Source organism: Penicillium angulare (assembly GCF_028827245.1).
Source record: "Penicillium angulare strain IBT 27051 chromosome Unknown utg000005l_segment0_segment0, whole genome shotgun sequence".
Lineage (NCBI taxonomy): Eukaryota > Fungi > Ascomycota > Eurotiomycetes > Eurotiales > Aspergillaceae > Penicillium > Penicillium angulare.
In genome coordinates, this window is record NW_026623164.1 from 1780519 (window position 1) to 1806832 (window position 26314).

Genomic DNA, 26314 nt, shown 5'->3' on the forward strand with positions numbered 1-26314 from the left:
TGAAGACCGCCATTTGTAGCCCGGTATATTATTTCTGTTTTTTAACATCTCGCGAAAAGATAACCGGTTGTGTGAAGGAGGAGAAATAAAAAGCTGCGGCGAGAATATGACAATTTGTCTCAGGGCTTTGAAGATAAGAGTCTCAATAACGTTGTTCGTTTCGAAAGGTTGGGCATCGATAGGTGCATCTGTGATGGGTCTTTAAGACCAAATAAAGTCCTCACGTAGAACCTGAATACAGCGGTCAGTATTGATACACATGCATAGAGCTGTTCTGGCCCTCAACATTGAGCTCCTCGCTCAAGCCAAGGAGTCCAGTTCAAGTGGGGACTTACTCTCCATACAATGCATCGTATACCCAAATACCAGATATTGTCACACCGCTTGTTCGACAAGAGAGATATCACCACCCAGCACTTGTGAAAACCCCATCAAAAATCGAAATTATCGTTCTTTGCATCTTTTTGAAATGAGATGGGGATGTCGAGTTATTTACATGCGGTCGGAGATCCAGCGCGCCGAGGGTTGGTCTGTGGGCCCACTTCCACGTCAGCTTTTTCGCGGTGCAATAGCTAGCCTACGTAAGAACACGATGCACAGGAACCACCGGCGCTAAAATGATTCGAGGGGGAAATATAGATTCTCGCCACTAATTTTTCTTTATTCAAGTTATGTAAACGGAATTGTGGGTCAAACTGCGGAGACTACCGAGCAGATAGCGGCCTTATGTTTCCCATTTAAGTTAAAAGGGCCGAATATTCTGAATCTTGATTTACTCAATACTCCTGTCTATCTTGATTTCTTGCCATCAAACGATTTTTTTAATCCTAACTAGCTACCTATGGTACTACGATGTTAATATGAGACCAAAACGAGTCAGATCATGAAATGACAAAAATCAACGACAATGGACGACGTGTTCAGGATGACGTTTGGAAATCAATCAAAGAGCAAATCAATAAGAATGCTCGGAGATAACTCGCTGGGCAAAGTTCTCCGCCGAATCTCGTATCTGATCCGAGTTAACCATTCCGAAGATCCATCTCTCCGGAATAGACTCGTACCCATAGAAAACACCTGCAAGAGCCCCATATATAGCACCAGCAGTATCGGCGTCGCCACCGAGATTGACCACAGCCAACGCACCATCAGCCCAGCGAGCATAGTTGAAGAAGCCCCATAGTGCTGACTCCAAGGTATCTACGACCCAACCACTGCTCTTGATGTCGGAATGGGTTTTGGATCTCCAATCAGCCATCGAATTATAAGGTGCAAAACGTGCAAATAACGCAGGGTGAGTGAAAGAGAAATTGTTAATTCGTGCGCAAAGTTGCTCTTTGGATTCTCCTAAGACACCGTTAGAATTATCAAGGACCAAATCAACTCAAACGGGACAAAAGAAAAAAGTACCTCGCATAGCTGCGCAAATGAGTTCCGTATAAGCCTGGCAAGCCTCTCCACAAGCAGGAGAGGGGTGGGTAATATCGCTATGCTCCTTTGCAACCTGAAGTGCAATTTCAGGCTGAAAGTGCAGCATAATACCAACTGGTCCAATCCGCATAAGACTTCCATTTCCAGAACGCCTCTCATCACTAAGCTGTCTCGTAATAATCGCTTGCGTTGCGTCTAGATTCATCACCCCGTGTTGATTCCAGAGATTCAACGCCAATCGGGTAGAAATACCAACATCCCACGCCTCGTTAGTTGTACTGAAACGGCCGAAGTTCAACCATTCCAGGAAATACTGGATAACTAGAGTTTGATCGTACACTTTGTCTGTATCAATAATGGACTGTGCCAGGGCAAGGGTCATAGCTCCACCATCCGAATAAGATCTATTATACACGGTTAGATAGATGATATGTCAAAGGGGGACTTTTTTTTTATACCCAGCTGGCTGTCTCATTGGCGTTACGTATCTCAGGTCAGTGATTGGCTCGAACGTCCCTGGTTCTGTGAATGAAACCGGGCCCCCGAGGGCATCCGCCACACAGTTGCCCCAGATAGCGCCCAAAACTCGAGATTTGAATGAGATCGACATTTTGTTGTTATTTTGGATGGGAAAGTTTATGATAAGCAGGTAGCCATGGCTCGGATTATATAGACTTCGAGGCTCGGACGAGTCTGGAACTACGAGGCGCAGATTTTCTTTAATAACGCCACCATGCGGGAAACAAAGCCTTACGATGAAAGATCTTTTGACAAAAGAGTGATGAATTCCATGTGTATTTTCAGATGAAAGATTATCCCTTTGACTATTTCAAGTACGCGGGCTAAATAATCTCTGGTTTCTGAAAGGACTCCCCTGCTGCTCGGTCTGGGCCACATAATGGGCATGTCCTGTCCTGTCCACATCATACTTCTGGCACCATGAACAAGACGCATTCAACGAGTGACATTCCAAACACATTTTCGGTCCGGTGTAGGCTTTGGACATGAAAGTAAAAGCACTGAGTCCCCACCAATTTAATTCTTGTCAGAAAGAGCCTAATTTTGGAATCTCTTCCATATACCGGTTGAAACAAGAAAGCTGACTGGAAGCCGTTTCCATCCACTGCTTGAAACGGGTAATCTCGGCATCTTCACCCCTCATCAAAGAATCGTAGTTGTGAATTCCCCTTGGCCAGAATTTGGCAGCGATTTCTCCGCTCCATATCATCACACGCGGGTCATTTGAACTTGTCAGATCTTGAGTTTCGTTTTTCTCCCGGCGTGTGAACGAGTTATAGTAGATATAATCGTAATTTATGATGACCCAGCAAAAGCGTTGACGAGTCCGGTCGAGCTGAGGGTCAATCCGCATCATTTCCTGGAAATTGCTCTGCAAGTCGACCAGAAGCTGCCCCTGGTACTTCGATTCCCAGCTATCACCATCTTCAAATTGGCAGATCTTTATCTACGTAGCAAATGCGCTGTTTTGTCAGAGGCTCTATCAAGTTCATGGTCAAGGATGCGCCGGCGAACGAACCGGCGCCTCTCCATGTTTTCGAGACTATAGCCCGATAAGTGGCTGAACCCGTCAACATTTTGAGGGCCCTGTTCTCGGAAGAGATATATGATGACCTTTTTATTCTTCTCGTTGCAGAGTAGAGCGTGGAGCTCGGGACTTATTGTGTCATCCCACCTAGCGAGTCGCGTGAATAGTAGTAATGCAAATTCCAAAATGACAGCCTTTCTCCCTCTGGCATGCGACGACAATCCAAAAAGCTTGTATCCTGGGGGATTTCCGGGATTAGGTCTAGTAGAAGAGTGTGTGATGAGCCTTTTATGATGCAATTTGAAAATGGGCTCTGATAAGGATTATCAGCTAAGAACGCAATCAGGTACTTTGATCGCGCGAGGTGGGGTCCAGTATTCCCTCTACCCCGCTTAAGCTCAATGTCAACGACAATGGTTGATGTCTGGTCTATCGAATCACAATAATTCGATGGCTTCCTCGTTGAAATTAAAGGTCTCGCAAGGTGAGGACGCCGAGTATATCCAGGCGGAAATCCAGGCATTGGTCGACAACAAGGGCTGGGAACTCATAGGAGATGACACCATTCGAAAAAAGTTTCACTTTAAAACATATACTAAAGTTTTGGTTTGTTCTCTGGAGATCCGAGTCGGTGCTGAACTGGGAACGGATACTGACGATTGAATAGGATTTTAACAATGTCGTCGGAGTGAGATGCAAGTCCGTGGACCACCATCCAGTGACAACCCTGGTAGAGTCCCCTTTCCCAGCACTTGTTAATTGCAGACTGACCGGTTTAAAGAAATTTTCGTCGGCGACTTTCGAATGGACTACACATACTCCCCCAGGACTTTCTAGCAAAGACACCAAGATGGCAAATTATTGTGAAGAACGAGCGAGTGAGATTGGCCAGGTCTTGCCAGAGAATGCCCCGTCTTGTAAGGGTTCAAAGGCCAAGGCTTAATATGGATGGTACAAAAGGACAATATGATTTTTGTATGCTAAAACCGGTCGGCAATTCATTCTGGCTGCCAGGGAGGACTTTAATAGCAATATGAATTCCGATTCTGCGATGAGTACATGATTGAACAGGTGAATCACAGTAGACTACCTATAAAGCATCGTGTACCCTACTAAGACCGGAGCATTCCAATTAACTAGAACCACGAAATATATGATCGATAGTGCTTTAATCAAAATTAATACGAATAGATTCAGCACAGACTACAGACGAGACGTGGCCAATGCGGGACAATTCCCCGACTCGAGACTTCCCCTGTCTCAGCTGGCGGATGGATGAAACACGCCCCCGATTTTTTTTTCAATGGTCTTGGCCAATGCGACAACCCCAGTGGCCCCTTGGAACGTGGTAGCGAGCTAATGAATTCTAATCAATCCGCGACGCCCACCCTCATTCGCTATGAATTAAATAAGCATCGTATAGCAATCCGCCCTGAATCCCTCAGTGCTTTGGTTGGTTCCCCGAAATCCGACCGTTGCGGCGCTAGGCATTCTCAGGCGCAAGCCATGAAGCCAGTCGATTGCAGACTTTGCGACCGCTGAATCCCATCTCAGCGCTGACGGGCTGAATGTTCTTTTATCGCGGGGGTTCGTCCCAATCCTGTATCCTGGTTGGATCAGCCTGACCTGACGCTATAACTGTCCAGCACAAAATACAGGCTTGATAGGTCTAGAGTTAAAGATCTTTTGACTTGTTTTGTTGTTGTTTTTCCCAAGATTAGAGCACGAAAAGGGGATAAAAGGGCCCCGGTGTCTCATGTACACTAGCTTGGCGTAATGGGCCTCTCCACTTATGCAGCAATATCGACTGGCGCCACTCCTTTTGGTCCTGATCAATTAATTAATTAGATCAATTATAACTCTTGAATCCCCTTGAATCGCGCGGGACTGTGGTTTGTTTTTGTACTTCTTTCTTCTCTCTTCAAGGTCTTCTGGAAGACTGTCCTTTCCTTTCTGGATCCGGTATCTAAATTCTTTGATTTGATTTGATTCTATTTTTTGTCTTTTTACTTTATTTTTGTCGATTCAAGAGACGATTCAACAACAGCAGAGACATGGCACGAGCGATGACTGTGACCAAAACTCGCAACGTGCAGGATGATGATACTATTTCCTTCCCCGTGTTAACCTATACCGACGCCGAGCCTCGTCATGATCTTCAAGATATTCACATCAGTGGATCCCAACACCATTCGAATGAAAATGTCACGCAGTGGGACTTTCCACGACCCAAAGCGGCAGAGGGACGATCATCCAGAAAACCCCCGCCACCCTCTATTGGCGCTACATTCGACTTTCAACTTACTGCCCCACCAGACGAAATCATTCCCTTGAGCGCCCGTTCGGCCCGGAGCCCGATCGGTCTTCATACAATAGGCGTCGCATTGGGGAGCCCGGGAATCCTGGGTTCTCATAATGAACTTCCTCCACCAAGATTCAATGCATCGGTTCATAGATCAGAACAATCACCTCAGCTAGGCAAGTCGAGATGGAAGAAGATCGGCGGGCTATTCAAAGCGAAGAACGCATTAGCGCTACCCACCACCAACGCTGATGGTACAACGGTTAACGGCGAAGTTCATTCGAAGGACAAAGCGAATACAAACCCGAATAAAACAAAAAAGGAAGAAGCAACTGAGGAGTGGCCAAAGATAGAAGTTGAGTCTAAATCTTCCGGCGACAAGAATACACCGGCAAAGCGGAGCAGGAAGTTTTCTTTCTCGAACAAGAAAAGCTTCAAAGAGAAGAACGGCGACGTCAGTCCTATGTTGGAACTCAACATACCCGATGTGCAGATGGAGCGATACAGCGTCATGTTTAGCAATGTCATGACGAAGAACCAGAGACCCTCACTGCTGGCCAGGAGGAGTAAGACTCTGGACCATCTTCGCGTCCCCAGCTCCAATGTAAGACGAGATTCAAAAGAACCGATATTTCTAAGACATATGCTAATACAAGGCCCAGGACTTCATAACAACAAGCAAAGCACCACCCGTTCCCCAACGCCGAGCGACCTCCCCAGCGCGATCTAGTTTCACTCTTTTCCCTACGTCGCAACCATCAAAGGCCGCCCAAGTTCTCGGCACCCAAAACTTCTCTCGTGGTCCCAGTCCCTTAATGAGATCCAATACGCTTCCCGTGGAGAGCCCATCCAAAGTGTCGCATGATCAGCCACGCCCATTCGCTAATAATAATTCTCTTTCCTCGTTCGAATCACCAGTCATTGCCAATTTGTTTACGGAAAGTTGCAATACACCACAGTCATATAATGGATCCATCCGAAGAGACGAGAAGCCTCTTCCAGCTATTAAGCCTGAGCGACCTGCTGCTCCACCACGCTCGCAAACTTCTTCACCCCAAGTTCCGCCGAAACCAAGCCAGGCGCCAACACATACGAATAATCTCAACACAAATAAGAAGCCGACCGAACAAAAGCACAGCCGGAGTCATCAACAACCAACTGAGATCCGACACAAGACTCACCCAACTGATATTCGCCCAACTGATATTCGCCCAACTGATAAAGCCCGACCGGCTCCAATTGTCAAAAGCAGCCATAAAACACCCCCAAAGCCGCCAGCAAAGGACAGCACCAGCGTCTCCCACAAACCATCACCGACCAATATCCCCATCAAGAGCAAATCAATGGACGATGTTTCCCGCATCAACTCGCCCGCGAAGATAGCACCTCAACTAACTGTGAGAACTCCTTCCAAGATCGCCGCCGGTCTAGTCATCACAGAACGCGAGATCAAATCCCCAGAGTCTTATACGAACAAAAAACTACCGAAAATTGAAGTTTCAACGGCAAGGTCTATTTCTGTATCCAAAGGAAGAAAGCAGATGCTTGTTCCTATCGCATCGCGAGTGGACCAATTACATCCTAGCGAGCGATTGGTTGAACGGCGAGCTATGACACCAACGATCACGGATGTACAGTATGGACATCGGCATGCTGTTTCACAGGAGCTGCAAATTGAGTCGATGTGAGGTCTGCCTTGCATCGATATTCATATTCTTCCTCTACAATCTTTCGAGGTAATTCTCTCCTTTACTATTACATCTGGCGCGATGGTGTTCTTTCTTTGTAATTACATTTAATACCCTCGTCTACTTTATTCAATTCAATCTTTATTCAAAACAAAAAAAAAACATCCTTCAACATACATGTTCTAGTCAATGATATTGGGAGGAAATGCTACATCATGATCGAGACCAGCCCCTAGGAAGCAAGTCCAGCCGCCACGGCTCCCCTATACAGTCTGAGTCATACTAGTACCAACTTCATACAAGCGCATTATAAATATCACCCAATGTCACACGTCAATTACTCTAAGAGTCTAATTGCAACATTCACAAAAAATGGCATCAGCATTTTCCTCAGCACAATTGACCAGATACTTGCAATACATTACACTTCCAGCACAATATGCACCCTACATCAACAATCCACAATCCTTCCCGACAACAATTGAAGCTCTGACCACGTTATTTCGATCCCAAATCACGCGATTCCCATATGACAATCTAACGCTTCATTATACCGATACAAAAATCGTGGATATTCAGCCCAGTAGTATCTATGAGAAATTCATGGGACAGGATGGTACAAAACCCACAGGAAGAGGAGGGTACTGTCTTGAGTGCAGTATATTTTTCAACAATGTTCTCCGTGGTCTTGGATTCTCGGTTTACATGACTGGAGTGCGAAATCGAGCTCGTATCGATGGTATTCCACAAGGTGAATTTAAAGGATGGTATGTGATTTGATTCAAAGCCAGAAGCCAAAGTCAACTGAGATGGGCTCCCAAAAATGAATGAATAGATAAATAAATTTTAAAGACTAATTGAACTAGGACGCATATCGTGAATATTGTTTTACTTCCGACCGGAGAGCAATATCATGTCGATGTGGCATTTGGGGGTGATGGTCCCACACAACCGCTACAGTTGATCTCGGGTTATTCGATTCAGAATCTGGGACCTCAAGAGGTTCGGCTGATCCACGGCAATATGCCGAAGCAATCACGAACCGAACAAAAAGTTTGGATATATCAGTATCGGAATGGCGCGGAGAAGGAGTGGAATTCATTCTACAGCTTTGGAGAATTCGAGTTTTTCCAGGATGATTTCGAGATCATGAATCATTATACCAGCTGGGAGGCAGTTGAAAGAGGTAATTACTGGATTGTCAGATTCTTACGAGGGGGTGAGACCGATGGACTGCCTTTACTGGAAGGAGAAGGCCCCGGTCGCGATGAAGAAAATGATGTTCCTGTCGTTGGGAAGATTATGTATGTTAATGGTGTTGTAAAGTTGAATATGGGTGGTAAGTCGAGGGTTATTGATACTGCGAAGACGGAGAGCGAGAAGATGGCAGTTTTGAAGAAGTGGTTCAATTTCTCTTTTTAATTCACAATTGGGGAGTCATAGATTTAGATATAATAGTCTTTCGTGAGACCCAGATCATTGAAGTGTGAACGAACACTGTTCCTATTTACAATCCTTATAACATCCGGTAAAGAACTGATAGCGCTTAGTATCTACCGCTCAAGCGCTAGCACATTTCCCGTTGGTGCAAACAAGATCATCAGAACAATCGTTATCACTTGAGCAGGAAGCACCTAGAATGATTAGTTAGTACGAAAACGAGTATTCGACAGGATCCTTACATACCAGCACAGTGCCCAGACCAGGAACATGTAGACGAGGACCCACTAGATGTGGTGGTGGTAGATGATGAAGACGAAGAGGCCGAACCTGAACCCGAACCAAGGCCCAGGCTTTTCACAAGGGAGGAAACCAGCTTGTCACCCATAGATCGCAATGTGGTAAAGTTAGTCACATAGTTATTGCTAAGTGCGCTACTTGGAAGCTCTGCGTCCTTGCCCGTAAACAGGATGTCTAAGATCGATTAGTGATGCATACTACAGTATGACATCTGGAACAGGATACAATACTCACAAGTCACATCCACACCTCCATGGCCACTGTTTCCATTCAGATCATCATTGGGGAAGCATGTTCGAGCCATCAGCCAAGATGCCTCCCCAATCACCTGTGGGTCATCCCCGTCGGAATCCCCGTAGATGCCATAGAACATCTTGCCGTCACTGTAGGACACTGGATTAGCTTTCTAGTCTGCAAAAGCTTCATGAGATCAGGAGGGTCAGTACCAGATGACAGCGCCAATATTGTTCCCTGGAAGAACACTCTCATAAGTAGTACCAAACTTGTCAGGAATAACAATCCAAGGAACCTCGTAAGCTGCCAGAGCACCGAAGTTAGTCTGTGGCAGTCCGTCTGGATTCCCCTTTTTGGAGTTAGTAAATGTCCGAAAATAAAATAAATGTCGAGGCTAAGTACCTTGCACTTGTAGTCGAGTCCATCACAGTCCACGTCCATATCAGCAACCCAGACAAAAGCAGCGCCCTATAATTCCAGTCAGCAGTCTTTACCTGATAACGGCTCCATGTACTTCATACTGTTGAGAATGTCGACCAATCGCTGTGAATAGTGACTTTAGCGGCCCCAGAGTCGCTATTCACTGGATAAGTCGCATCTTTGGCGGCTTTGCTAGCCTTTGCAGCAGCAGTTTGAAGTGCAGCGACAGGGATAGTTGTGGTAGCGGAAAAATAGCTAGCTGGAGGGCCAGCTGTTGGATTGTTATACTTGGAGCCATCGACACTTTGCGACAAGGTTTGGCCGAAGATGGCAAGTCCAGAGGTCGCAAGAGTTAGGTATTTCCAAGTCATTTTGATTGAGACGGTAGTATGGATGTATGAAATGAATGGGAACAGATGAATGATTCACAATGACATAGTTTATTCCTGGGAGGGTAGGGTGCTTCATATACGGTTGGCAGGGGAAAGTAACATCGCAAGTGCCCGGGTGGGAAGCGAGGTAGTCTGTATCAGCCTTTGATTTCGTATGAAGTATGTTGATAAATTTGCCCTGCAAGTGCCTAGGCGAATATGAAACGAACTAGCTTAATTCCCAAAGCAAGCCCCATGTAACAATCAGCAGCCGTGTTTGCTTTAGGAAACTGCTTTACGACGGAGGCGCCTCTTCAACCGGTTAGGAACCGACAGTTCCGGGGCGGAGTTTCAAGATGCATGTGAAGAATCCGTGTTCAAGTTCTTCCAAGCGAGTGAAGAAGAGTGATTTCTATGTGAGTTTGCGAGCATTCTTTATGACTGGTATCTATTAGCCGCGACTAGTAATCCATCTTCAGAATTCCAGAAATTGGAAATGGTTGACCATCCCATTGACCCTGAACAGGTTTAATTAAAAACAAACATCAGGATAACAGACGTCAATCCCACGCTGTTGGCGATCTCGAGGACCCTGTTTCAGCCCCGATTGCTTTCGCGCCCAGATGCCCCACCTCTTATGCACAAATGACACCTTATAATTGGTTGAATTGAAGCTTATTCCTGGGTCGAAAAAGTTCAACGTAACTTCACAAAAGTACCATCTCCCTATTCGCAAAGATTTTGGGAGTGTGAAGGATTCGAGCTTGTAAATGATTGGAGAAACGAAAATATTTATCATTAGGTTTCTGGGCTCTGCATACTCGGATCGACGTCAGCCCCAGGGGATTTTGAATACCCGGTCCGGTTTCACCGGAAGTTTGACCGGAGGTTTAGTCGACGCATAGTCCCATGGTTGTAGGTCTTCAATGGCATATCATGGGAAAATAGCGTGGACGTGTCGACGTGCTGAAGGGGGTAAAGAGATGGGGTCTCCATCACACGGCCATTTTGGGGTATGGATGACTAATCCACGATAAGGCGGCCGATAAGAAGACACAAACATCCAGATGTCAACAATTTGCAGACATTCCCTTCCAATGTCCAGGTGATGATGAACCCTGCGACTCATGTTCTAGATCCGGATGGTGAAGTGGTCATAACCCTACGCTCCGAACCTGAAGTTCTGCAAACGTCACCTGGTAATGTCCAAGGCACGACGGAACATCGAATTCAAGTCTCGTAAAGCACCTCACATTTGCCTCTCCGGTTCTCAAAAACTTGCTTACTTGAGGCCTGAAGGAAAGCACCACTCTCTCGGAAAAGGGGCCTGTTGAGATTACTGCAGATGACTAGAAATCACAACCCTTTCTGATCATCCTCCACGGTATTTATGGTCAATACCATGAAGTCCTTAAAAAGGTCACCCTCGAAATGCTCGCTGATATTGCTGTGATAGCGGACTACTACGACTGTGGAAAAGCTCTGTACATAATGAAAGAGATATGGGTTGAAGCTCTGGTGGAACCGACCCCTTCAAAATGTTTAACTGATTTGTTGCGACGGGTATGGGTCTCTTGGTTTTTTGATCTTCCGTCTAAGTTGAGAGTTCGACTTCAAAGGTTATGACATCGAGTGACAATTCGAGCAAGTAAATAATGCCTGTGAAACCAGATGCTACGACAGATAACACCATCGCTCTTGGCACCTCTCTCTCCGCGTTTTGTACCTCGCACATGACAGCTATCATTCCATAACCTGTTAGTGTGAATGCCCCTTGAAGCAAACTGATACAAAACGACCATCCGTCGCTCCTGAACAATGTTAGTTTCCATGCTTGAAGGGAGAAAAGTTAAACTGCTTACCACCCACTGGCCGACGCATCGAAATGTGTAAAAACAAACTTTGCACTTCTTTTTTCCTTGCACATGGCCAGCAGTACTACCAAAGTGGCAATTACCGTTACACCAGTCCACCAGATACAGACCTGATTTATCTTGTCGAGTAACTTCACTCCGAAGATGTTGATCATCATACACACCAACAGAACAGCCCAGAATGTGAGAACTGTATGTAATGCCGTGGGCGTGTATTCATTGGAAAACAATGTCGGCGCTGAGAGGATCAATTGAGCACCACCAAAAGCGATAGAACATGTCAACATCCAGTTACCGACGAGATAAAGCCAGCCGGTAATTCACGATGCAAGGACCCCATTTCTCATTAGAGAAAAGCGCTGCCCAGTAGTATACTCCGCCTGCAGTAGGATAGACAGCACATATTTCTGCCAAAGACGCTGCAATGCACGTAGATAGGATTGACATTATGATCCATCCATAAAAGATTGAAACCGACTGCCCATTGATGAGCCCAATATAGAGAGTTGTGCTTAGGCCGAAGGGAACAGCAATAATAGCAAATGACGTGTGAATTTCTCATTAGTATCGTGAATATTCACAGCGGCAAACGGGAATCTTACAGTCCAAATATACTCATCATACTTAGATGGCGAGGCAATTCTTCCGCATAAGCTGGCTGCGATACATCCATGCATTCATCGCCATCATTGTGTATGCTTCTGATTGAATTTATCATCACGCAGTGTTGATATTATATTTCACTTTTCGAAGGTCTTAGGAAAGTATAAAGTTGATTGTAGGGTGCTGTGGTGTCTTATGTTTGATAACCTTCGCTTTATGACCCAAGTCACTTCTATAGATAAGGAAGAGCGAGAAATATCAAGTCAGATACAGGTTTGTAACTTCAGGCTAAACCAACTCTCAGTGACGCATCCTAGATTCCTGATACCCGAGGATCTGGAGATTTGAAACCATGGTTAGATACCTCGTACAGGAAACGGGTTTTCCGCAGATAAACACTAGTCATAGTTCTCGGCATTAGCTTCGAGCCATTACAAGAAGGGAAAGGGGGCCTTTCTGAGTTCTGCTAGGGCGTATCCTTTTTAGGCTGCACTTAACCGGGCGTCTCTATCTCTATATTGGGATATAGCTCCCAATCGCCACATAAACCTTATACAAAATCCCGGTCTAATGCATGTGTCAGGAAAGAATGTTTCATCAGACTCGCAATGCATGATGTCGAACTCATTGAAAGCATGGTCGATTTCCGCGAAGCACCGAAAATAGTTATCAGTTAGATCCCCAGATGATAGCAGTAGGCTTTGTATCTATCTCGACAGTCTTGAAGATCTCTGACTAATATAACGAGAATCTTATAGTTTAGTAGCCTACTAAATCCATATATACTAGCCACTCCCTATCTTGGAGTTGGATACCCATTGATTCTCAAATGACTGAATATATTAAAATCGTTGAATGTCAACAACGATTATATCCAAGCACTCTAGCGTTGCAAATAACTCGCTATCTCGACCTACAAATCTCACGTTGGTTATTCCAGCTGAGCTGGATGGGCCATCGGTCGTTTTAGTTAAAGTCATCCCAAGCTAACCAAAGTATAGAGCATTTAACCCGCATGGAATCAATAATACACTTTCAAATTAACTTTGAACCAGAATCCTTAACAAAGAAACATCCAAAAAAGGGGAATATTTGCCTTAATTGGCAGACCCGCTAACACTCAAGGCCCTTGCACCTAAACTCGGATTCAAATCCCGAGTGGATCAGCATCCCAATGAAGAGTATGCGATGATTCTGCTGCGGAGGAATTCGAACCAATCAGGTTGGTTTAATGAAAAGTGGAAGGAACGCTGATAGGGAACATGATGTAGAGCTTGCCCAAGCTCTAAAAACTCCGGCGGCGGCAGCAGGTGTCTTCAAAACACACTTAGATGATGCCGTACTCGATTAGCATCTGTTCCAAGCTTCCAAGTCAACTCAAGATAAAGACCATCGTTTCACTTGAACTATTCCGGATCTGGTGCGAAATGACCGCGCCGTACTTCCTTCAACGACGTGGAGCACGGTAGGATCTTATCGGTTTCCCTCGGTAACGGTGGCGGACGGGAAAGACTGGTACTACCAACCGAGTTGACCCAGACGGAGGTATCAGCGCCCCCACAATCGAAGAGATTCAGAACTGCCAATTCTCACCTCGTATCTTAACCCCTATGCTTCTTTCTGGTGTCTCAAAACCATCACATGGATCATACTATAGCTATTTACGTCATTATCTACATCTTTACCATAAAGGAATGGATAATTCGTAATACAAATTTGCATAATTATGAATTAATGAAAAGGAATAGGTTTTAAGTACTGGAAGAAATACCTTGAGTCCAGAAATGACTCGATTGCCGTTTCGAGCACATGGGTAAGAAGTCTGGAAGATACCTTTATATGGGCACTACACATTGAGCGAATCGGGACTGCTTTAGCACCCAACATACATACGTTATCTCTAAAATCAAAGTATATGTGAGATCGGTAAGATAAAACTCGCCTAGATATCACACAATGGGTATAGCGTTTTCTCAAGCATTCTTGCCCCTGCATTAAGCCTTCTATTTATAGTATCTTGTCATGTGGAACAATCAAACTCCTTTTGACATTAGTTTGCTATAGGAACATTAGTTAGTATTCATGTAGACAAAGAACTGCAGGTGAGGTGGTGACCCTTTTAAGATTCAAGTACCGTGTTTTTTTTAGCTAATAGATCTATTACATATTTGTAAATTTGTAAAAGACACATTCCTCCACTTAGGCACTGGAATGTAAACGCGGAAAGGAACCACTCTTTACAAAAACTCGTCATGTTTTCCTATAAAATACTAGTATGTTAATATGTTTATTTCGTCAACCTTTCAAGAGTAAGTATTAGTAAACTTGTAAGTACGAAATTCGGTCAAAGATTCGTATAGCGCTACTAACACAGCCGTGACGATGATGGGTCTAATTACTCTTCGGGTATCCTTTTTGAAACCATATCCTTCGGAAACTATTGTTCGAAATTACGGTGCTCCTCTAATATAAATACTCACATGTGATGCCGACATTTATTAAAGTATCAGTTCTGTGGTTGGATTTGATAGATAGAGACAATCAATTCGTAATGGGCAATGTCGGTTTCATCAATTTCATCAACCATATCAAGTGCGATACCATTCTTGGCGTTAAAGACCTTATGGCAAGATGTAACCCCCATCGACGACGAGATCTGAACCGGTTGTGAAAGTACTCGCATCGCTTGCTAAATACAAATAGGCCGCCTTGATTTCTTCGGTGTGGCCCTGTCGACCCGAAACCGCCATGCGATACACCTCACTCTCATCCTCTGCCCCGGCACCCATCTTAGTGTCAAAGAAACCGGGGCTTACAATATTAAGCCTCGCAGACTCTCTCCATTCTCTCGCCAGGCACTTCCCAAGATGTCTCACGTACGCCTTTGTCGCGTTGTACACTGGCTGATCCACAGGTACATTGACAATGTGACCCGGAATACTGCTCGTAATGATCAAATTATCCGAGCCTTGCAACTTAAAGACGTCGCCGGCATATTTGGCGCAGTAATATACTCCGTCAACATGCACACTCATCTGGTGCCGGTATTCATCGATGCTGGTTTCAAGGACAGGTTTCGAGATACACATGCCAGCGTTGGCGACAAAGACACCAAGGCCTCCAAAGACAGAAACGACTTGCTTTACAGCGGCTTCAACAACTTCAGGCTTTGAGACTTCGACTTGATATGCTTTCACTTTGAGATTGTATTTTCTCGCTAGCTCGGCCCCCTTGACTTGGGCGGCGGGGTGACTGTTATACCATAATGCAAGGTTGGCTCCAGCTTCAGCCATAGCCTCGGCGACTGCAAATCCGATACCATCGCTAGCACCGGTGATATAGGCTGTACGCCCCTTCAAGCTGAACTGCTCAACTACATTTTCGGGTGTGTTGGGGTAAGGGCGTGGTACGCGTTTCTGAGCGGCAACTTCTTCGATGGTGCAGGACATATTTCCAAGGTTTTCTGGGCGGTTGCTTGCGACGTCAGATATTCAAATAATGATGCAAAACCAGTCTGTGCGCTATTATATAGGTATAATTTAAGTAGTTAGGATTACCAATCAATGTAACTATATATGCGAAAAATAATGACGTGCAATGTCTAGATTTTGTCGTTAGTGGAAACTATCCCGTCGGCAAAACGCATGATAAAGGAGACTTTTGGCGGTGTTTGACAGCTGACATGCTTGTTCCCCATAGTGGCCGTGACACACGAAGACTTCAAAACATGTGCCCACTCTGGATTTTGCAAAAGAAACCGCGATCTGGCAGATGAAGCTTTTGTGACCGGCAAATCATGGAGCTCGCCATATGCGTTGATCCCGGACACCTTGACCTTCGACGGCGGAATTTTGAGTGGGGTTGTGAGAAAAGGGGATGTTTCTGATGAACATATTCAATTGCCGATTGTGATGAGCTTCTACGATTCTGGAGCAGCGAGGGTGGTCATCGACGAGGAAAAGCGTATGCAAGGTCTCATTGAGCTCCGACACGACAGCAAAGCGAATGAAAAGCGATATGACGAGGCGTGGAAGTGGGCGACTGCTGGGGAGCTTGATTGAGTGGATCTGCCACTTTTCTGCCAGATACCTCTGATCCTAGATCTTCGGTAATAAAACACGGGCCTAACGATCGGTTCAACGCGATTCTGCATCATTCTCCATTTGAAGTGGAGTTTCAAATCGATGGAAAGACTCACATACTTCTCAATTCCAGAAGCTTGCTAAACTTGGAACATTGGATACCAAAGGGAAGTGGCGAAGATTCGAACGAGGATGAGTCGACCTGGTGGGAGAAGACATTTGCAAAGTTTACAGATTCCAAGCCCCGTGGCCCAAAGAGTGCGATGGATATCAAATTCACGGGATACAGCCACGTATTTGGGATTCCTGAACATGCAGATAAAATTTCATTGCGCGAAACCAGGTAATTCCTCTCTCTACCTTTACCCTGTTTTCCCTGATTTGTACATGCAACGGCATATTGACTGTTCAGAGGAGACCCAGGGAACCACGAAGAAACATATCGCCTATACAATTCCGACGTTTTTGAATACAAGCTTAATAGCCCCATGAGTCTCTATGGAGCGATCCCATACATGCAAGCGCATCGAGTTGATTCGACAGTAGGGGTCTTTTGGTTGAATGCAGCCGAGACGTGGATCGACATCGTGAAGCAACATGATTCCAATGACAAGCACACCTCTACTCATTGGATTTCCGAATCAGGGCGCATTGACCTCTTTATATTTTTGGGAGATAAACCCAAAGATATCGGGCAAACATACGGCAGATTGAACGGTTACCCCCAACTGCCTCAGCAATTTGCCATTGGTTATCATCAATGTCGGTGGAACTATATGAGTGATGAGGATGTCATGACCGTAGGCGCGACATTCGATAAACATCAAATCCCGTACGATACCATTTGGCTTGATATTGAATATATGGACGAGAGAAAGTATTTTACATGGGATCCTCTAAGATTTCCAAACCCCAAAGATATGCAAAAGCAGCTTATGGAATCAGAGAGGAAACTTGTTGTCTTGATGGATTCTCACATTAAGAAGGAGAGCGGTTATTTTGTCTCAGATGAGCTAAGAAGCAAAGCCTTAGCTGTCCTAAACAAAGATAATAAGATATACGACGGGTCTTGCTGGCCAGGTCTATCGAATTGGATTGATGCATTTAATCCCGCAGCGGCGGCATGGTTGAATACCCTCCATAAGTACGATTACAGCAAGGCTTTAAATCATATTACTGACATTCGAGCAGATATGACCGATACGAAGGTTCCTGCTCAAATCTTTTTATTGAAAATGATATGGGCGAACAACCTGTATTTCACGGACCCGAACTTACAATGCCTCGAGATAATATCCACCACGGTAACTGGGAGCATCGCGACGTTCACAACTTGAACGGCCTTACTATTATAAATGCAACCTTCCAGGCACTGCTAGACCGTGAAGCAAACACCCGTCCATTTATACTCACACGATCATTCTACTCGGGCTCTCAACGCCTTACTGCAATGTGGACGGGAGATAATCAAGCCAAATGGGAGCATCTAGCAATCTCTTTACCAATGATTCTGACCAACGGAATCGCAGGATTCCCATTTGCGGGTGCCGATGTGGGTGGGTTTTTTGATGATCCAGATGTCCACCTTCTGACTAGATGGTATCAAGCGGGTATCTGGTATCCTTTCTTCCGAGCTCATGCGCACCTCGATAGAAAACGCAGAGAGCCGTATCTTATCCAAGAGCCTGGCCCAGGCGGGATGGCGTTCACTCATTAGTTGCCAAAACACGTTAGACTATGCTAAAACACAGAATGCTGCCTAAGTGGCTTTGACCCCCACTGTATAGAGTCCAGGTGGAGTAGATCTTGGATATCCGTAGGAATGATAATCCGAACAATCCACACCGGATTTCACACGCCGGTCTCTCCTTCGCCCATCCAAAATACGAGACACAGGAGTTCAGGTCATGTAAAATCCGGTGTGTGCACCGGAACTCAGCGCGGTGCGGCCGTATTCGTCAACTATAGCCTTTAATTCCGGGTTCTTTTGTCCGATTGTCTCAATTGATTATCTCAATTCCGAAATGCAGCAGCCACACTCAATCGGCTACGGAGTATATTGCATATTATTCGGATGCAAGCCTCAAACATTTCTGGTATCATTTTAAAGCGACAAGCTACAGAACTACCATATCTAACCCCTATTTTTAATCATCTGCGATTACTATCATCTGAACTTTCTGCATATCACACACACTTTCACACATACGACATACTCATCACATTATGGGTCAGAGACCAGAGAACAAGGCGGCTTGGCTACCTGCCTCCAAGGTCAACCCGCTTTCGATCAGTTCGGCCCCTTACACTGCACCGGGACACCACCAGATTGTCGTGAAGAACAGTGCACTCGGTATCAACTCGGTCGATTGGGCGAAGCAGCTAATCGGCGAAGGATTGCTGGGCCATATCAGGTACCCGTTTATCCTTGGTGAGGATATCGCTGGTACCGTCGTTGAAGTCGGCGATGGTGTAGATCGCTTCAATGTTGGTGATCGTGTCATTGCTACTGCCTCGGCCATTTCTGCCAATGATGCCCTTGAGGGCGGTTTCCAATTGTACACTGTTGTTCGTGAGTGGATGGCTGCCCGGCTGCCTGATAGTATTACCTTTGAGCAGGCTAGTGTGCTGCCATTGGCTCTTTTGACAGCTTCGCATGGCTTATTCGACTCTGACTATCTGGGTCTCGACTTGCCTAGTGCTCCTGCACCCCAGGAGAGCGGTGATAAAGGTACTGTCATTATCACTGGAGGATCCTCTGCTGTTGGAAGTACTGCTATCCAGCTCGCTGTTTCTGCCGGATACGACGTTATCTCTACTGCATCGCTCAAGAACTTCGAGTATGTCAAGAATCTCGGTGCCTCTTACGTCTTTGACTACAAGAGCGAGACTGTGGTCGATGATATTAGCGCCGTGGTCAAAGGTCTTCATCTGACCGGTGGCTATTCAATCGGCGACGGCTCCATTAACTTGCTCGCCGCTGTTTTGGCTAAACACGACGGCCCATCTACCAACAAGTTTATTGCTCTTGCAGGTGGCCAGCTCGGTAGTGGCGCTGTTGATCCAAGTGTTGAGGTCAAATTTATTCTTCTTGGCCCAGACGCGATCGGAGCCGACTCAGTCATCAGCAAAGTCTATACGAACTACCTTCCCGATGCACTTTTGAATGGGCAGTTTGTACCCGCACCTGAGCCTGTTGTTGTGGGTAAGGGATTGGAAAAGATCCAGGAGGCCTTTGGTATTCACATGCAGGGTGTCTCGGCGAAGAAGATTGTGGTATCGCTGTAGGGTCTTTTGAAATGAGTTCATGATGTCAGTCTGCGCGATCTAGTGTGGCTGGTTCCAATAGCTATCAGGTAACAGCAATAACAACACGCTTTTTCATAACCGTTTAAGTCATACCGTTTTAGCCCTTGATGAGCAGGAGTTTCTTTATCACTCCTTAAGATAAGAATGTAGACCCTGATGGACTTATCAATGCGAACTTCATTATATTAAAATCATGCGCTTCAAGCTCTGGCGCTAAGCATTTACTACAAAAGTGGACAGATTCCTCCATGCAAGATGCAAAGTCAAATGATATTTGAAACTAATACTCCGAAAATGAAAGAGTGCGTCTAGCAAATTTTGTAAATTCCATCCCATCAATCAAATATTACCAATTATCCATCCCATCTAAACAAAAGCGTAAAGCCTCAAGCCAGCAAATCACATACCCATTTCAAATCCTAGTCCTGTCAACCTAAACAGCTGTACCTTTCTCACCAGAGTCAACATCCTCCCCAGCCTTCGTCTCCTCAGAAGAATCAGCGGTAATAGCCTGCACCTTCTTCACCTTCCTAATATCAACCCAACCCAAGCCCCACCCAAAAGCAAAAGTAGCAAGCGCAAGGGAAATACCAAGGTACATCACATGGCTAATTGCAGTAGTGTAGCACTGTAGCGCGACGGTAAGTGCCTCACCAGATACTAGTGTTCGAATGGTGGTTGCTCCGGTGCTGGCGATGATATCTGGATTAATTCCGATCACATCGGTGTGTTTGGCTAGTTCATTTTTCAGGCCGTTTGTGAAGATTGAGTTGGCTGCGATGAGCCAAATGGCTCCGCCCATGTTTTGGCAGAAAATTATAATGGCCATTGCGATTGGGATTTGGGGAGGTGGGACGAGATTTTGGATTGCGATGTAGGGCTATTTGAATCGGAGATTTGTTATTTCACATGTTATTTTGAATATTGGTATGAGGGATTGGATTTGGGCTTACTGCGGAACTCATGGCGCCACTGCCTACTCCGTAGAGAACTTGGTATCCGATCCATTTTGAAGGTGACGTCGTAGGTTTGATCATGGACATGAGACCATAGCCAATAGCGGTAAAGGCACTTCCTCCCAAGTTCCAAGGCATATAGTACCCAAAAATCTCAGCTGTCAATAATTAAATTAGTATAAATGGTCTTCGCAATTGAAAGATTGACAATCAAAGAAAAGAGGATAACTCACTCATCATCCCAGCAAGCATCGTGAAAATAACCAACCCCAGAGTCGTCGGTAACAAATGAACACCACTAATAATAGGCGTATTATCCAATACAGTCTGAAAGAAAATAGCAAGATAATACTCCGCAACCAAAATAGCCCCAAGAAGAAAAAAGAGATTTCCACCCGCGGCCCAAACAGTGCGCTTTCTAAGCATCGAGAAAGGTACCATAGCCCCATCACCTTGCTTGTATTCCCAAATAAGGAAAACGAGGAATGTAGCGGCCGCGCCAACGATAAGTCCAATAACAGTTGCGCTGTTCCAAGGGTGAATTGTACCGCCGTATTGTAGGGCGAGGAGGAACATTACGGCCGCAGGACTGATGAGCATGAAGCCGGGGAGATCGAGAGATCTTACGGCTGTGCCGAGGACTTCGCGGGGAGGGCGCTTGGTTGTTGGCTCGGGAATTTTGAAGAGGAATAGTAGGATTGCGAGGGCACCGCCGATGGGGAGGTTGATATAGAAGCCTAAAGAATGGTTAGTTAGAATTGGTCATATGATGAGTCTTGGAGAATGAGAAGTACATACACCAACGCCATGATACCCTTTGTGTGAATGCACCGCCAATAATAGGGCCTAAAGCGATTCCGAGCTGACCAATTCCAAGGTTTATTCCCAGAAAGCCGGCTTGTTTTTGGAGTGGTAGTACAGCTGAAATGATTGTAAGAGCACCGTTTCCAATACCAGATGATCCAGCACCAGCAATGGCCCTTCCAACAATGAACATGGACGACGAAGTAGCCGCTCCACAGATGGCAGATCCAACCTCGAAAATGAAGAAAAAGACAAGGAACGACCACTGTAATAAACTTAGCAACAAGACTTAAATTCTCCCCCAAAAGAACGAAGACCACTCACTCTGATGTTAAAGTGACTGTAAATCTTTCCGGTAAGGGGCTGAAGAGCAGAGCTCCCAAGCTGATACGCACCACCATACCAGCCTACATCGACCAGAGAATCGAATCGGGCAGTAATGGAAGGGGTCGCGGTAGATACGACACACATATCTAAGAAGACGAGGAAATATGCGATTGTGACTGGGCCTAGAATGGACCATAGAGCTATTCCAGTGGGGAATTTGGTTTCCTCGTCTGTTGCATCGGGTTTTGAAGATAGGCTTGTGGAGCCTGACTTTTCGATGTCGGTTTTGTCTTCGAAGGGGACCCCTTGGCCCTTTACAGACTGGGTGTCTGCCATTGCGATGATCGTAGATGTATCCTTTCTGTAAGTTTAGCTGTAATTGATGGGTTGAATGCTCAGATAGAATGAATAGTGATAGATGAGGATAAGAAGAAAAGAAGATTTATATTGAAGCGCGAAGAATTTGAAGAAAAAGGTATAAATAATATAAAGCTTTAACGGACTATGAAGCCGATGCTACATTATGGACCGGATTCGCGAACTGTGATGATAGCCTATCCCCAGTGGTATAGAGCCGGGCCCTTTGTTATTGGTGGAGTCGGGTGGAGTCGGGTGGAGTTAGGACCGGAATGTGAAATCCGGTCCTTAGTTCCCCTGCGCAGTCATGTACGCCCGCAAGCTGCACTCAAGAAACATTTCACATTAATAATGGAGATAGCGAATAATCGTCGGAGGAACTATACCTAGTTCAACTCGAGATGATCGATCTCATTTGCTGTGATTTATGAGTGAATGTTTACACGCCCATCTCCAAGGAAGGCAGGCTTGCAGATACTATGCCACATTGGTCTATTGTGAGACATACAATCTTGAAAGTACATCGTATGTCTCGAAGGTCGAGCTATTGGTAAATGTAGACGTTTATCTAATTAGCTAAAGTGTAACATCGGATTGTACAATAAACATCACAAAAATGTGATGAAATACGTTAGAACGTGGTTAATTCTCCGACCAAATTGTGCCTGCGCGCCTCATCCATATTCGCGTGGAAACCCTAAATACGTGAGCAAGATTTGTGCAAAACAAAGGGAATTGTGTGATAGATGGCAAGGTAATCTTCTATATAGAGGGTATTGTCTGATCTTGATAGTCGATCAAGAACTGGTCAAACCATGTTGTAGGACTGATAAAGTAATTTGTCTGTTGGCCATATGCTGAAACTTCTGTACCAGCCGCTGTTACCGCTGGAGCCGTAGCTGGAAGAATGTCTATGTTTGATTGTGACTGTTGTCTCATATTGTTCATTTCCTCAGGTGTTCGCGTGTCTTCTTGTTGTCCAAACATGCGGAAACCGCGGGCTAATTGGGTGAAGGTTCCGTCAGCTGAACCCGGCTGCTCTCCAGCTTCCAGAGCGGCGAGCTCTAGCTTGTTAATCATGTTTGAAAGCACATCGGATAGATCAGCTAGCTTGCACAGAGTGGCGGGATCCCAGCCTGACTCTTGATGTTTGCCGAGTTGATACAGAGTCGCTATACAGCGTGCTTGTTGAGCCCACTGAATGAAAGAAACTCCGAGGAGCCCCGATGGGGAGAGGGTGAGAAAGGTTGATGTGCATGACTTGATCGCTAGTGCAGCCTGGATAAAGCAGGACTGGCGGGTGGGTCCACATGTTGGCGGTTGGGGACGAGTAGACTCTTGAGTGTGAATAGTTTGGATAATGCACATTTCTGTGTAATATGTTTGTGCGAGTAGGACTGTTACCTATTAGCATGGAATTTAAACTGAGTCGAGTTTGGAAACTTACCAAAGTGCTGTTGAAATTCTGGAGGAATGGATGCTCGGAGCTCTTGTAACTGCCCCATAAGTCCCTTAATGTATAGAAGGTCTTGAAGTGAAAGGCTCTCTGGGGGAGGATGATCCGGAAGTTGCGCTCGCTCCCGAACTTGTGCAGCCTTCATGGTGAGTAATTGTAGGCGCACTTGTGTAGTCAGTGCAGCATCAGATGGACATTCAGCACCATGGACAATAAGAGCAGAGAGACCTTTGTCCATTTGAGGGATCCACCGCAAAGCATCGAGCTCGGGGAAGTAAGCTGAGACAGCCGAGCCAATGGCAAAGCAGCCCAGAATGGCTCGTTGACGTTCGAAGTAAAGATAGGTGTCGTGTGTCGTATTCGCCGTTGTGTTGCCATACGCATCTGTAAGTCCACCTTTGGGTTCGAGTTGAAGAATTGTTCGTGTTGTTTCTGGAAACTCGTGGTCTAGAAATTGTAGTTCTCCAACTAATAATATAGCCATTCCCATGAGTCGAGACAAGGTGCTACGGCTCTGCAAGTGCTCCCAGCCCCATGCAATATACACAAGCAGAGCTAAGAGTATATCAACTGTCTGGTACCGGGGTTGTGACTGTTCCTGCAGTGATAATTGTTGAAAGAACATTGCTTCCGAGAGCATGCGTTTCAGCTCAAACGACCGTGCCTTCTTTTCTTGAATTGATGCCGACGTCACACAAACTATGGCGCGGAACAAAAGAGGGCGATCTAGAGAGAGCTGGTGGGCTGTGAGATGGGTGGACAAATGAATAAAAGGGAAGTGGTGCAGCATGTTCGATCGGAAGTTGTCTAGACAGATGGATGCGGTAGATGGGAATACCGACGGCGACATCAACGGGTCGGATATTGTCGAGGAGGGGGGAGTTGCAAGAGCGATAGAATTCGAATTAAAAATGGTTGTATCGTGCATCAACCACCAGGACGCTGAAGAAGGGATTTTGCTTGTGTTTATGTTGTTTGTGTTTATGCCTGTGTTTGTGTGGTAATTGTGGTCGTCTGCTTCCATAAGATCGGCGTTCGAATTCTCCATAGTGCCCATAGTATCGTCAGTCGCACCGACCATGTTCTGAAACTGAACCACATGGGGTGGTGACTGTTGGTGTTGGAGTTGAGGCTGTTCTTGATTATAATATTGGGTTTGCTGTAGCTCTTGTTGACTCTGTTGATTTTCTGGATGCTGCAATTGCGACGGTGATTGTTGGAGCTGGTGCTGTTGTTGGTTCTGATATTGATTGTGCTGTAGATCTTCTTGTCGTGGTGACATTATTTCGGCACGGTCGCTCTGGGTAGCATCAGGATAAAGGTTGCTCACGATGCCCCCAACATCAACAATCGAATTGCCTGCTTGAATCAACGATACCAACTGTTCGATTGCGCCCTCAAGTTTGGCGACGCGGACATCTGTTGGATTTGGCTTCTTATCGTTGCGACGGCGTAAGGTATCGGCGGAATTGCACGGGCGCTTGAGACGATAACATCTACCCGAGAAATCAACAGTCCACCCGGACCATACCTCCAGGACTCCCAAAAAACAGATTCGACTGACCTTTCACAACCACCGCCTTCAACGCGGGGGATACACTTAGATTTGTTTTTGAAGCAGCCTAAGCAAGCTTGGCCATAGGGGGCCGACCGGCCAGTTGATCTGGCTGCCCCAGGCATTCTGCAAGTGGAGATGGGCAGTGGAGAGTGATGCGGTTCTACCCGGTGATGGTGGGGTGGTAAAGTAGAGAGTGGGAAAAGGAAGAGGAGAAATAAAAGAAAATTGAGTTCTTGATGTGAAAGTGTGGTGGATGCAGATCACCTGTGGAAGTAGAGAGTGGTAAAGGAAGAGCTCGAAAACCGAGTGTATATAGATGAGGCAGATCACATGAGCCTCCAGGGGTCTGACGGCTTAAAACGGCCAAGCAGTCGAGAATGAGATAATGCACGGAGAGTGTATTGAAGATGTTGTTATATTAGTACATTTGAATGTACTATTGGCAATATTCTTGAAAAAACAATTAAAAGGGAGTTTGATTCTCTCATCTCTTCTTGAAGGCGTGCTGGCTTATCCAAGGGGCCGTTGAGGAAATCTACAGTATTAAGTATACCATGACATACCAAGTTACTGGAAAGGTTGAAGATTTCCGCAAAAGAATTGCCGTATCGTGGGGCTCAATTGAATTATACAAGTAACATACGGTAAGTACAGCCGTTATTCAACTTCGCCCCATTCTTTCTCCTAGTTCCTTCACCATCATCCACTAATGTTGAGAACTTGTCTACGCAAGGAAATGGCCGGATATTTTTACATTCATACGAATAAATCTCAAAGGACCCCCGGATTTAGTGGCTTCGTGGTATCACAAAGCGCCGCTCTTAACCCTGGATCACCCAAGGACTCCCTGTCGATCGATCGGAAGTGGATACGACGAAGAACAACCTCAAAGTATCTCAGGCCGTGGCATTCGATCGGAGCTTTAAAAGGCTCCGTTCCTACGAAGCACGCGTTGAAAAGAATTAACACAGGGATAGTATGAGTGTTGTAAGGGCATAGATTTGCAAGGCTACGACCAAAACTTGACCAGGAATCATGTCTCTTTTATTACGAGTGTAGAGGTTTTGCCAGACATTTGCATGAAGCAACTGAAGCAGGCACCTGGGGACTCGGATCTTGATTCCCAGGTGATTCAGCGGAATATAAGTAGCTCAAAAAAGTATGAATTATTAAAATAGAAGCGATTGGTTGTTCCGCCGAACGGCTCTGTTGCGGTCGGAGTGTATATGTTCCGCTAACATACAACACCTTAAATG

General features: G+C 45.6%; 10 protein-coding genes across 10 annotated transcripts; 5 read left to right on the forward strand and 5 right to left on the reverse strand.

Annotated features, from left to right (window-relative positions):
• Window positions 1-955: 955 nt before the first annotated feature.
• Window positions 956-2041, reverse strand: N7478_008016 (ADP-ribosylglycohydrolase family protein; the record flags this gene model as incomplete). Its single annotated transcript, XM_056924230.1, has 3 exons — window positions 956-1347; window positions 1411-1835; window positions 1890-2041. The coding sequence occupies 3 exons, from the start codon at window positions 2039-2041 to the stop codon at window positions 956-958; spliced, it is 969 nt and encodes a 322-aa protein (XP_056776956.1).
• Window positions 2042-3427: 1386 nt separating this feature from the next.
• On the forward strand, window positions 3428-3920 carry N7478_008017 (4a-hydroxytetrahydrobiopterin dehydratase; the record flags this gene model as incomplete). The annotated part of the gene is made up of 3 exons (XM_056924231.1): window positions 3428-3583; window positions 3645-3707; window positions 3759-3920. The coding sequence occupies 3 exons, from the start codon at window positions 3428-3430 to the stop codon at window positions 3918-3920; spliced, it is 381 nt and encodes a 126-aa protein (XP_056776957.1).
• Window positions 3921-5031: 1111 nt separating this feature from the next.
• Window positions 5032-6967, forward strand: N7478_008018 (uncharacterized protein; the record flags this gene model as incomplete). Its single annotated transcript, XM_056924232.1, has 2 exons — window positions 5032-5883; window positions 5942-6967. The coding sequence occupies 2 exons, from the start codon at window positions 5032-5034 to the stop codon at window positions 6965-6967; spliced, it is 1878 nt and encodes a 625-aa protein (XP_056776958.1).
• A 372-nt stretch (window positions 6968-7339) lies between these two features.
• N7478_008019 (uncharacterized protein) lies at window positions 7340-8389 on the forward strand (the record flags this gene model as incomplete). Its single annotated transcript, XM_056924233.1, has 2 exons — window positions 7340-7734; window positions 7834-8389. The coding sequence occupies 2 exons, from the start codon at window positions 7340-7342 to the stop codon at window positions 8387-8389; spliced, it is 951 nt and encodes a 316-aa protein (XP_056776959.1).
• A 131-nt stretch (window positions 8390-8520) lies between these two features.
• N7478_008020 (glycoside hydrolase family 75 protein) lies at window positions 8521-9732 on the reverse strand (the record flags this gene model as incomplete). The annotated part of the gene is made up of 7 exons (XM_056924234.1): window positions 8521-8601; window positions 8654-8694; window positions 8750-8881; window positions 8942-9090; window positions 9154-9290; window positions 9344-9409; window positions 9463-9732. The coding sequence occupies 7 exons, from the start codon at window positions 9730-9732 to the stop codon at window positions 8521-8523; spliced, it is 876 nt and encodes a 291-aa protein (XP_056776960.1).
• Window positions 9733-14830: 5098 nt separating this feature from the next.
• On the reverse strand, window positions 14831-15658 carry N7478_008021 (uncharacterized protein; the record flags this gene model as incomplete). The annotated part of the gene is made up of 1 exon (XM_056924235.1): window positions 14831-15658. One exon carries the CDS (start codon window positions 15656-15658, stop codon window positions 14831-14833), a length of 828 nt encoding a protein of 275 aa, XP_056776961.1.
• Window positions 15659-15707: 49 nt separating this feature from the next.
• N7478_008022 (uncharacterized protein) lies at window positions 15708-18008 on the forward strand (the record flags this gene model as incomplete). Its single annotated transcript, XM_056924236.1, has 5 exons — window positions 15708-15741; window positions 15909-16242; window positions 16425-16634; window positions 16704-17435; window positions 17483-18008. The coding sequence occupies 5 exons, from the start codon at window positions 15708-15710 to the stop codon at window positions 18006-18008; spliced, it is 1836 nt and encodes a 611-aa protein (XP_056776962.1).
• A 509-nt stretch (window positions 18009-18517) lies between these two features.
• N7478_008023 (zinc-binding alcohol dehydrogenase family protein) lies at window positions 18518-19579 on the forward strand (the record flags this gene model as incomplete). Its single annotated transcript, XM_056924237.1, has 1 exon — window positions 18518-19579. The coding sequence occupies one exon, from the start codon at window positions 18518-18520 to the stop codon at window positions 19577-19579; it is 1062 nt and encodes a 353-aa protein (XP_056776963.1).
• Window positions 19580-20033: 454 nt separating this feature from the next.
• Window positions 20034-22023, reverse strand: N7478_008024 (MDR family MFS transporter; the record flags this gene model as incomplete). The annotated part of the gene is made up of 5 exons (XM_056924238.1): window positions 20034-20480; window positions 20554-20714; window positions 20790-21293; window positions 21355-21625; window positions 21685-22023. The coding sequence occupies 5 exons, from the start codon at window positions 22021-22023 to the stop codon at window positions 20034-20036; spliced, it is 1722 nt and encodes a 573-aa protein (XP_056776964.1).
• A 783-nt stretch (window positions 22024-22806) lies between these two features.
• On the reverse strand, window positions 22807-25180 carry N7478_008025 (uncharacterized protein; the record flags this gene model as incomplete). Its single annotated transcript, XM_056924239.1, has 3 exons — window positions 22807-23441; window positions 23492-24996; window positions 25065-25180. The coding sequence occupies 3 exons, from the start codon at window positions 25178-25180 to the stop codon at window positions 22807-22809; spliced, it is 2256 nt and encodes a 751-aa protein (XP_056776965.1).
• Between the last annotated feature and the right edge of the window lie 1134 nt (window positions 25181-26314).